This window comes from the organism of the source record quoted next, unplaced genomic scaffold (assembly GCF_019419815.1).
Source record: "Pyrus x bretschneideri cultivar Hongxiangsu unplaced genomic scaffold, Pyrus_bretschneideri_v1 Contig32, whole genome shotgun sequence".
Lineage (NCBI taxonomy): Eukaryota > Viridiplantae > Streptophyta > Magnoliopsida > Rosales > Rosaceae > Pyrus > Pyrus x bretschneideri.
Genome location: NW_025999635.1, coordinates 21,178 through 32,073, shown reverse-complemented (window position 1 = coordinate 32,073; position 10,896 = coordinate 21,178). Strand labels below are relative to the sequence as shown.

Sequence of the window (10,896 nt, the reverse complement as noted above, 5' to 3'; positions counted from 1 at the left end):
CCAGCACACTTTAAATTGTCTTGCATATGTCTTTAGTCAGATAAATATAATTATTCACAATTTACAGAATTTACAAAACAAGTCAAGCTTTCCAGAAACTATTGGACTTCGTCCTCAAAATGTTTTTCCAGAAGGCAAAAATTTTAATTTCTATGTTGTTTTTAAAGGAAGAAACCCTGGAATTTTCAGTTCATGGGTAGAAGTTATTTAGAAATAAAAGATTTTCCTCAAGCATATTATAAAGGGTTCTTCACCAGAGAAGAAGCAAGCGGAACTCATTCTTCACATTTCACATTCCCGTCTTTGAAGGGCGTTTATTGTTTGACCTGAGTAAGACGGATTGGAATACGTATACAAAAATTTGGTTATGGACTCAACATCTTTGATTGGATTGAGTTGCTTCAACGAACCAGCGATGCCATCACATCTTGTTGTACTCCGGAAAAGTAGGTGAAGTCAACCGATTTCGCTGAGATTGACCATTCTTGTTAGAGATTCTTACAATCTAGGAATTGGCATGCACGTAATCACACTTTAAAAGAGAAAACAATATGTGGTCTTAGATATTTCCTTGGATTCTCTTGGTTTAATGGAATCATTATTCTATAGGTCTATCCCCCAATTGGGTATAAATACACTCATCTAGGGTTCGTCTTTGCTAATACGCACTATTTTCATTCTCTTACCCACTACTTGAGTCTAAAACTCGTTTCGGAGAGTCTTTGGCCGGTACCTCATGTTGACTGCGATTATTTATTTCTTTGCAACTAGCCAAACTTGCTCAGCCCTTCCGTCCACAGCGGTGCGTAATTTTGGCTCCAACGATTAATATGAGAGTATCCAAAGCATATCTTGTGCTATCATGTATTTTAATTTGTTTACGTGTGATTAGTTCGAGATACTTCACTTTAGCTTCCCAATTGAAAGTATAACTCTTCTCGCGCTTCTAGGGTTCCCTTCCAATTACAGTACGTATGCTACGTAGCACCTGATTTGGATCCTTGAAAATAAGAAATGGGATAATAAGTTTGCCTGGCCTGGAGGAATTTAGCCTACCGAATCCTTGCATGCAATGAACAATAGCTCGAGAAAATGGCAATCATGCAGACAAAGTTCTTTTAAGAAAATAAAGAGTAAGAAGCCTCCGGAATGGAGACCAGTTGGCAACGGCAGTATGTCTGCCCTTTTACGCCCAATTTCAAATCACCCATCTGTATGTTAGGTTGTGAATTGGCTTACTATCAAGGTGGGTAGGAAGCCTCCGGAATGGAGACCAGTTGGTCGGACCGGTCGGAGAAGACACCAACAAGTAGATCAACTCCAGAGGAACAAGCAGCGCACGCGCACAAAAATAAAGTTGTTGCTTCGGAGGCCAATAAGTTCTGCTCGTTACCTATTTTATAGTTCTGTGTTTATAAGGACTTCAGGAATTTTTTTTCCACAATTGGTCAATGGTTATAATTTCTTGTGTTCTTAGCATGCGTTTGATCTTGTGTGTGGCGTTTTGGTTGTTTGGTTGTATGCGCGAGTTACGAATGTCCTTAAAAACACAAGATCTTGTGAGAAGCGTTTGCTAGTTTGTACAAGTTAGAATTAGAATATCGCATGACCAGAAAAGGAAAAAAGAACTGTGGAATGGTGGACTTCCTACGTGTTGCATGGGCTCAAATGTGGATAGCGATGTTAAGGACACTGATCAATGAGCTAAACACGTACAGCAGTGAGAACTGAGAAGGCATTGGATATTATTGTTAGTGTTTGTGAATAAGCTCGAAAACTAAGGCTTCTGTCCACCAAGTTCTTCACATATGAGATGCATGAGTTTATCAGATTTTAAACAGAAACGGATAAAACCAATACAATTCTAAAAAGCTCCATACAAACATCGAGTCATATAAATGGAAAAAGAAAAACAAAAAACACACACAAAACAATGATGACTTCTCATGTGAGGCAGAGTGGTGGAGGTCGAATTGCTTTGGGGACCAGACAGTGGACAACATTCTTGTTCAGCAATGTCCATTCTCATTTGAGCAGCGTTGCTTTGACCTCCTTAAGTCTTCTTAACAACCGAGTCCCATATGCCCTTGGTGATATTGCACAGCAAGAGAGTCCTATCTGCATCACTGCAACCAAGTATTCCTCTAACTTTTTGCCTTGACCGGTCTGCCATTGTGACGTCTGGGTGGTGCAGTTCTTTCGTGCAGTATGTCATTGCCGTATCTGCCAGTGTTTACATCACCACCTGCCTGGTTCGAGGTCAAGCTGTAATGAAGCATCAACAGCGTCCATCACACGGTCGTATTGTCACAACTTAACCACCTACTACTAGGTGTTTGGTTTTATCACAAAAGCCCTTGGTGATAATAGGAGTGGAAACTGTCATATATAAATTGTATATTATTTTGTCATAATCCTATGCTCCAACATTTGTTGTTGAAGGTTTGATACCGTAATAGTTGTCAACGATCGTGGTTGTATAAAATTGAGCGTGTAGAAGTTTCCCTATAAACAAAAAAAAAAAAAAAAAAGAAGTGAAAAGGAAGAAGCAGAATTGAACAAGAAGGATTATTGAAGAAGAATATTTGAAGGAGTAGAAGAATAAGAAGCAAAACTGCAGAAAAGAATGAAGAAGGAGGATCCGGAGGGTTTGGGTCCGGCGAGGATCCTCTCCCTATATTTCCCGAAATGGGCTCCCAAATTTGGGTTTGTACGTTCAATATATTTGGGGTTTTAGCTCCAATTGGGCTCGGGTCGGGGTGTTTTTCATTACTTGATGCTAAATTTTGGGTTTTAGCAACTTTGGTTGGAGTTGTGTCTCCCAAGAGAAATGGTTGGATCTATTAACAATGCCTCACAGTTATATCCAAACACTTTTCTTGTTAATTATTTTTGTAAAGAAGCCATGATGAAAATTTTCATTTTTTTGAAAATCATGGTCACCAAAAAGGGCGAGTGAAGGCATTAAAGCTGATCTTGTGAAATTCGATATATTTATTGTAAAAATAATTTTGTTATTGATGATTTAGCTTGTTTGAATTTGTCAAGCAATTTGGGTTTAATCTTCTGTGAGCAAACTTGTTTTTAGTTGTTGATATAATTGAAGTATTGTGATCATGTTATATTCTTATGTAATCATTGTTTTTTTTTTTTTTTTTTTTTATGATTTATGCCCCGTTGTCGACCAACAAAAAATGTGAGTGAAGGCTATACTCGTCCTTCTGTAGATTCATAAACAATTCTTTTAATAAATTTTCCATATTTTCGAAAGGGAAATCCAAATTTGTAGCAACAATACTTGTTTCGACAATTGGCCAAGCATGAAGTTAATTTGACTTTAATACCCACGCGCCAAAGCCATAAAAAACATAGACACAGAGGACAGAACTGTAAAATCGCAAAAAGTCCCATTTCCCCACCTGCCACCTACACTTGAAAGAGCTGAAGAGCTTTTGAGGCCCAATTCACCAGTCATCAGTGGCACCTCTCTCTCTCTCTCGCTGCCTGCGATTGAGGCACTTCTTCTCTGAAACCTTCGCATTGTGATGGCGTCGAAGGGTAAGGGGATCGCCGCCGGAGGCGGATTCTCCGGCGGGAAGCGTAAGCACGATGACAAGTCCGGTGGTGGCCGGAAGAGGAACAACCCCGGCGTCCTTAGATTCTTCGAAGACGTCGCTGACGAAGCCGACGACGGCGACGAGAGTGACTTCGATGACGGTATATTCTGTCTCTGATGTCTTTTATGGTCGCGCATTTTCCATCTGGATTCGGATTTCTAGGGTTTTTGAAATGGGTATTTTTTTTTTTTTGGAGCTTGCTTTGTGCGTATTGACAGATTAAACCTTTATTAATTTCCTGTATTTCCTTTGTATATTTGAATTTCTGGCTTTTGTGGTTGCTTGTGGAGCTTCAATTTTTTATTTTAAGTGTGTAGTTAGATTGCTTAATTTCTTAAACTTGTTTGCTGACCATAAAGTAAATAATGGCTTTGAGAGACTTTCTTCGAATTATTGGGTCGATACCGATTTCGCCTAATGAAACTTCGGTGCATTTGGACATTGTTGTGCAGATGTTGTTAAGTATGCACTATTATAGTTGCGTGCTCTGTTATATGGAATACACACACACACACACATATATGTGCCTATAATAGTCATCTGTTTGTCCTCGTTGTGAAGTTAAGTTGAAATTTTGGCTTAAATTTACAGGGTTACAGTCATGTAATATACGTCTTTGGTGTATACGAGTAGCATGATAACTGAGTATGTGCATTTTGCCTATGAAATCTGTGTTTACACTCTGAAGTTTCTTTTGAAATTATTGATTACAGATTTTATGGAAGAAGAATTTGAAACAGAACCTGTAGCCCAGAATGACCCAGGGAAAGCACATAACCTTCCATTTGTTCCTAAAGAGGAGGATCTGGATGGTGAAGAATTTGAAAAAATGATGGAAGAACGATACAGGAGTGGCTCCAGCTATGTAACCTATGCTGAAGATAATTATGAGAACAAAAGGTCTGTTGATGGAAATGTTCTGCCTACTGTTAAGGATCCAATCATCTGGAAAGTGAAATGCATGGTACGACATTGAATTTTTTTTGTTGTAGAAAAATTCTGAGATGTCCGAAAAACCATCTTCCCTTTTTTTTTTTTTCTTCTTCTAAAAAGAACGACCATCTTTCCTCAGTCAAATGTTTTGGGATGTAGGTCGGCCGGGAGAGGCATTCAGCTTTCTGTATGATGCAGAAGTTTGTTGACTTCCGATCGCTAGGTACCAAACTACAGATTGTTTCTGCATTTGCTGTTGAGCACATCAAGGGTTTTGTTTTCATTGAAGCTGACAAGCAATCTGATATTAATGAGGTGATCTTTCCCTTGGATGTTATAGAAAGTTGATCTTTTTATTAGTGAGTGCAGGAAAAGTTTCTTGTTTGGCCAATACTATTCTTAATCTTAATATACTAGTATCTGAACTTTCATTGATATTCTTAGGCATGTAAAGGAATTTGTAGTATATACCCGTCCCGAGTAATGCCAGTTCCAAATAACGAAGTTTCTCATTTGCTGTCTCCTCGGACTAAATCCAATGGAATTACTGCGGGCATGTGGGCCCGTGTGAAGAATGGGAACTACAAGGGTGATTTGGCACAGGTATAATTTGTCCCAGCTTGGGCTGGTTGGGTTGCTTTAATGGTTGACACTCATTTCCGCTATCTGGATTTTTTTTTTCTGAAGGTTGTATTTGTGAACGATTTACGAAAAAGAGCGACTGTAAAGCTGATCCCCAGAATTGATCTTCAAGCAATGGCTGCAAAATTTGTAATAAATATCTTTCCTCTTTTACACATGCTTTCCTCTTTCTGTTTGTTGGTAACGGTTTTTTTGTTTTAAATATCTTTCCTCTAATGCTTGTTTAATTTGGATTTGGATATGTGATGTCTTTGTGTGTTTGCAACTTTAAAATCCAGATCGTTAAGAATCTGAATATGATTTAAGATTCTGTATGTATTGATTCCTTTCACTCTATAGGGTGGAGGAGGTACTAGAAAGAAAAGGCCTGCTGCTGCCCCAAGATTGATCAGCTCAAACGAACTCGAGTATGAAACAGATCATTGACTAGTAGTTCGTTATTTCATGCTAGCTTCTGATAGAATGTTTATTTATTTATTTATCTTGCATGTAGGGAGTTCCGCCCTCTCATCCAGTACAGGACTGATCGTGAAAGTGGCATGAAGTTTGAATTTCTTGATGGTCTGATGTTCAAGGATGGATATGTATACAAAAAAGTATCAATAGATTCATTAAGCTTCTGGGGTGTTATGCCATCAGAAGAAGAGCTACTGAAATTCACTCCTTCTGAGAACACCAAAAATGAGGACGAGGACTGGCTTACAGAGCTTTATGGTACAACAGAAAAGAAAAGGCGGATTATCAAAATTGAAGAAGGCGGTGGTAAAGGAGATGGTTCATCAGGTTCTGTGGGGAAAGGAGAGGGTTCATCAGGGTCTATGGGGAAAGGAGAGGGCACATCAGGGTCTATGGGGAAAGGAGAGGGCACATCAGGGTCTATGGGGAAAGGAGAGGGGTCATCAGGATCTATGGGGAAAGGAGAGGGTTCATCACAGACTATGGGGAAAGGAGAGGGTTCATCTGGGTCTAAGGGAAAAGGAGAGGGTTCATCAGGTTCTATGGGAAAGGCTGAGGACTCATCAGCGTCTATGGGGAAAGGAAAGGGTTCTTCAGTGTCCAGTGGGAATGGCTTTGAACTGTATGATCTTGTTTGTTTTGGGTGAGTCCTGTACGAACTTATGTGGCCTTGGTGATCCTCCATGAACTGCTTATGTACATTGAAATGATTTTTACTGGTCTTATTTTCTATTGCAGCCGGAAAGATTTTGGTCTTGTAATAGGCATGGAGAAAGATGATAGCTACAAGGTACAAAATCTAGTTTGTTTTCTCAGATGATTTAAAAGGCTACTAACACTCTGTGATGTGTGTCCTAGATTCTGAAAGAGGGGGTGGAAGGACCTATTGTGCTGATGGTTCAGAAGCGTGAGTTAAAGAATGTTCTTTCTGATATGAAATTTACGGCATTAGATCGGCACATGAAGGCCATATGCGTTAGTGATACTGTCAAAGTGTTGGAAGGACCTTTGGAGGTTTGGCACTAACTTGAGATCATTTATCTTAGAACGTAAAAAAATTAGTTTACTGAGGTACATATGGCTCCATAGTCTGGAATATTTACACTAGTTTGTCCCAATTTTGCAGGGTAGGCAGGGTATTGTTAAGCAAATCTATAGAGGCACCATATTCTTGTATGATGAGAACGAGACAGAAAATGGTGGTTATTTTTGCTCAAAATCCCAAATGTGTGAGAAAGTTAAGCTTTACATTGATTCTTGCAAAGAAAAGGTAGGAAGCTTTTTTCTTTTGTTCTTTGAGTGTACGGTATATTACATTTTAGCATGAAGGCGTTGGTAATGATATTTCTTCCTCATTCAGGATGGGGATTCAGGTGCTCTGGGTTTTGGAGATTTCATGTCATCTCCTAAATCCCCGCTTTCGCCAAAAAAGCCATGGCAAGAAAGGGATAGTAACTGTAAGTATGAGTGCTAGTGCTGTGATTTAAGTTTTCAATTGTTAATATCAAGTATTCTGCCTCCTGCTGATTAATTATTTAATGCAGTCAGTCAGGGTGATAAAGATGGAATGTTCTCAATTGGTCAAACTGTAAGAATCCGTGTGGGTCCATTGAAGGGATACCTCTGTCGCATCTTGGCTATACGCCGCGCTGATATTACTGTTAAGCTTGATTCTCAGCAAAAGGTTCTTACAGGTTGGTCAATATCATTTTGATTACTGCAGGGAGTTTAGGTTGCTTGATCATTGAATGCAATTCTACGGCTGTCATAAGTTTGTTGTTTCATTGTTATGCAGTTACAAAAGAGCATATTTCTGAAGTTCGTGGAAAGAGCTCTAATGTGCTGATTGGGTAATTATATTTAGTCAATTAATCATTTATGCCAAGCTTTTCATACTTAATTGTATTTTCTAAGTGTGCTAATGTCTCTTTCTCTGTAAAGTGAGGACCCGGAGTCCAGTTTAAAACCATTTGATTTGCTCGGAACTGAAGGAGGCTCAAATGGTATGCATCTTCTGGAAGCAATTTCTACCTTTATTCCATACTTAAATCTAGTCAACTCAACATAACATGCCACATAGCTGGAAAGGGGATCACTTTTGTATGCAACTATGCAGTATATGTTGTTTTTGACCTTTAAAAATCTGACCTGTGGTGCTTGTTATATTTGAAGACTGGACAAATGGAGCTGGGGCATCTGCTGGGGGTGATGGGTGGAATGCTGGAGGGGCATCAGCCGGGGGTGGTGGGTGGAATGCTGGAGGAGCATCTGGTGAAAGGTAATCCGACAGAAATTCATTTTATGTTGTACAAGACGTAGTTTTTCTATTTGTTTATTTGATGCTTTTTTTTACCAAATTCCTTTGTGTATAATCTGATGCTTATGACCACTTTCTTGCAGTAACTCTTGGGCTAGTGCAAATCTTGTTAAAAAAGGTATGTTCGGTTCTGAAGTTTAATGATATCAACGTCTTTGATGATCAATGCTTTTTTTGGCAAAGCTGCTTCGTTTATTTTCTTTTCATAACTTGTAGATGATGATACTTCTTGGGGGAGCAAAGCGGCTCCAAGTACAGCTTCATCCTGGGGTGCAGCAGCAGCACCAACAGCGGATAACAATGATCAAGGTGCTGGCTGGGGAAAAAGTGATGCTTGGGGAAAATCAAGTTCTAAAACTGAGGGTGATAGTAGTGCACCAGATAACAGTGATCAAGGTGCTAGCTGGGGAAAAAGCAGCACTTGGGGAAAATCAAGTGCTAAAGCTGGGGGTGACAGTAGTGCACCAGATAACAATGATCAAGGTGCTGGCTGGGGAAAAAGCGATACTTGGGGAAAATCAAGTGCTAAAACTGGGGGTGGCAGCAGTGCACCAGCAGATAACAATGATCAAGGCGTTGGTTGGGGAAAAAGCGACTCTTGGGGGAAATCAAGTGCTAAAACTGGGGGTGACAGCGGTGCCCCAGATAGCAATGACCAAGGTGCTGGCTGGGGAAAAAGTGACTCTTGGGGGCAGAAGGCTGAACCTGCTGGGACGGGTCAACTGGATTCATGGGGCAAAGGTAAAAATGTTGTTGATGCGGGTGCATGGGGAAAGAAGTCTGATGCACCATCTGGTGATATTTCAAGCCCTGGGTGGGCTCAACAGAAATCTTGGGACAAAGGAAATGCAGTCGGTAGTGATGGGCCTGCTTGGGGTAAGCCTCAGAATAAAGCCACAGGGAACTGGAGCAGTAAAGATGAACCAACTGTTGGCGATGCAGGGTGGAAAAGCTCAACGCCTGCTGAAAATGTTCAGACTGGAAGCTGGGGTAAGGCAGGTGGTGGTTCAACCGAGAGTAAACAAGATGGCAGTTCTTCTTGGGGTAAGCCAGCTGGAGATTCTTCATGGGGTAAACAAACTGGAGGGTCTTCATGGGGTAAACAAGCTGATGCAACCGCTGCTGGAGTGGGGAACAATGGAGGCAAGTGGGGCAAAGGATCTACTGCCAATGAACAACAAAGTGGTGGAGGGGGAGATCAATCATCAGGCTGGGGTCAAACTAAAGCTTGGCAAGGTGGGTCAAGTGGCGGAGGGGGAGATCAGGTTTCTAAATGGGGCCAGAAGGGCAATTGGAACTCAGGATCTAGTGAGACTGGTGGCAGTCAAGAATCTGGTTGGGGTAAGAAAAGCGATGGGAACATCAGATCTGCTTCCTCAGGTGGGAACCAGGATTCTACTTGGGGCAAGATAATCAACTCGAACTCTGGATCTGACGACACTGGAGGAAATCTTGATTCTAGTCGGGGGAAGAAGAGTACTTGGAATTCTCAATCTAGTGAGACTGGTGGCAATCAAGAGTCCAGTTGGGGGAAGAAAAGTGATTGGAAATCTGGATCTGATGACACCGGTGGGAACCAGGATTCAACTTGGGGCAAAAAAAGTAGTTGGAACTCAGGCTCTGGTGATGCAGATCAGAAATCTGGTTGGGGCAGTAAAAGCAGTTGGAATTCAACAGATGGTGGGAATGGAGACCAGCCTGAGGATTCAAGTGGTGGGAATTGGAGAGGTGGACGTGGTTTTGGAGGTAGAGGCGGTGATAGAGATGGTGACAGAGGAGGTTTTGGAGATGGTGGGCGTAGAGGGGGTTTTGGGGGTAGAGGTGGAGGCGGGAGCAGTGGTGCTTGCTTCAAATGTGGTGAATCTGGGCACATGTCGAGGGAGTGCCCCCAGGGTGGTGGAGGTGGTAAAGGTGGTGCTTGCTTCAAGTGTGGTGAGTCCGGGCACATGTCGCGGGAGTGCCCTCAGGGCGGTGGAGGCGGTAAAGGTGGTGCTTGCTTCAAGTGTGGTGAGTCTGGACACATGTCGAGGGAGTGCCCACAGGGTGGTGGAGGTGGTAAAGGTGGTGCTTGCTTCAAGTGTGGTGAGTCCGGGCACATGTCAAGGGAGTGCCCCAAGGGCGGCGGCGGCGGCAGTAAAGGTGGTGCTTGCTTCAAGTGTGGTGAGTCCGGGCACATGTCAAGGGAGTGCCCCCAGGGCGGTGGAGGCGGTGGAGGCGGTGCTTGCTACAAGTGTGGTGAGTCTGGGCACATGGCGAGGGACTGCTCCCAGGGCGGTGGAAGCTATGGTGGTGGCAGCCGTAGCGGTGGAGGTCGGCGGTGGTGGTGCTTGCTTCAAGTGTGGCGAGTCTGGGCATATGGCAAGGGAGTGCCCCCAAGGCGGTGGAGGCGGTAGCAGTGGTGCTTGCTACAAGTGTGGTGAGTCAGGGCACATGGCGAGGGACTGCTCCCAGGGCGGTGGAGGCTATGGTGGTGGTGGCCGTGGCAGTGGCGGAGGTGGTGGCCGTGGCAGTGGTGGAGGCGGTGGCTGCTACAAGTGCGGACAGTCTGGCCATTTCGCAAGGGAGTGCCCGAACAGTGGTTAAACCAGCAACTTCACCCTTACTGTCCTCTCCTACTGCTGGTCTGTTAGTTTTTGCTTAATTTAGTCTGGTCTTTCTATGAATCAAACAGTACTCTTTTAAGAATCTTGGATGTTGGTTTTGTGGGTCATCTCTGTTGCTTCCAATCTGTCGAAACATGAATCGATGACGATGTCTTTTGATGATTTAATTTCACTTTTCTTTTCTTCTTATTTTTAAGTTATTAGTGAGGATTTAGTATTTTGGCAGAAAAATGTGAATCTCTGCTCCTCATTGAAAAGTTTCTGTATCTGTTTGACAAGTTTTGTCTCCCACTCTCTTATTCTTCACAAATGCGCTTTCAAAATTTTT

At 42.3% G+C, this 10,896-nt stretch overlaps 1 protein-coding gene across 1 annotated transcript; it reads left to right on the top strand.

Annotated features, from left to right (window-relative positions):
• The first annotated feature begins 3,446 nt into the window (after positions 1 to 3,446).
• On the top strand, positions 3,447 to 10,846 carry LOC103958442 (protein RNA-directed DNA methylation 3). The gene is given in 18 exon segments (XM_009370701.3): positions 3,447 to 3,717; positions 4,331 to 4,581; positions 4,710 to 4,865; positions 4,995 to 5,153; positions 5,238 to 5,321; positions 5,532 to 5,599; positions 5,686 to 6,291; positions 6,387 to 6,438; positions 6,507 to 6,662; positions 6,775 to 6,918; positions 7,009 to 7,105; positions 7,193 to 7,342; positions 7,444 to 7,498; positions 7,590 to 7,651; positions 7,821 to 7,926; positions 8,049 to 8,083; positions 8,182 to 10,276; positions 10,278 to 10,846. Coding segments are annotated over 18 exon segments (4,719 nt in total). The 5' UTR covers positions 3,447 to 3,545; the 3' UTR covers positions 10,549 to 10,846.
• Positions 10,847 to 10,896: the final 50 nt, after the last annotated feature.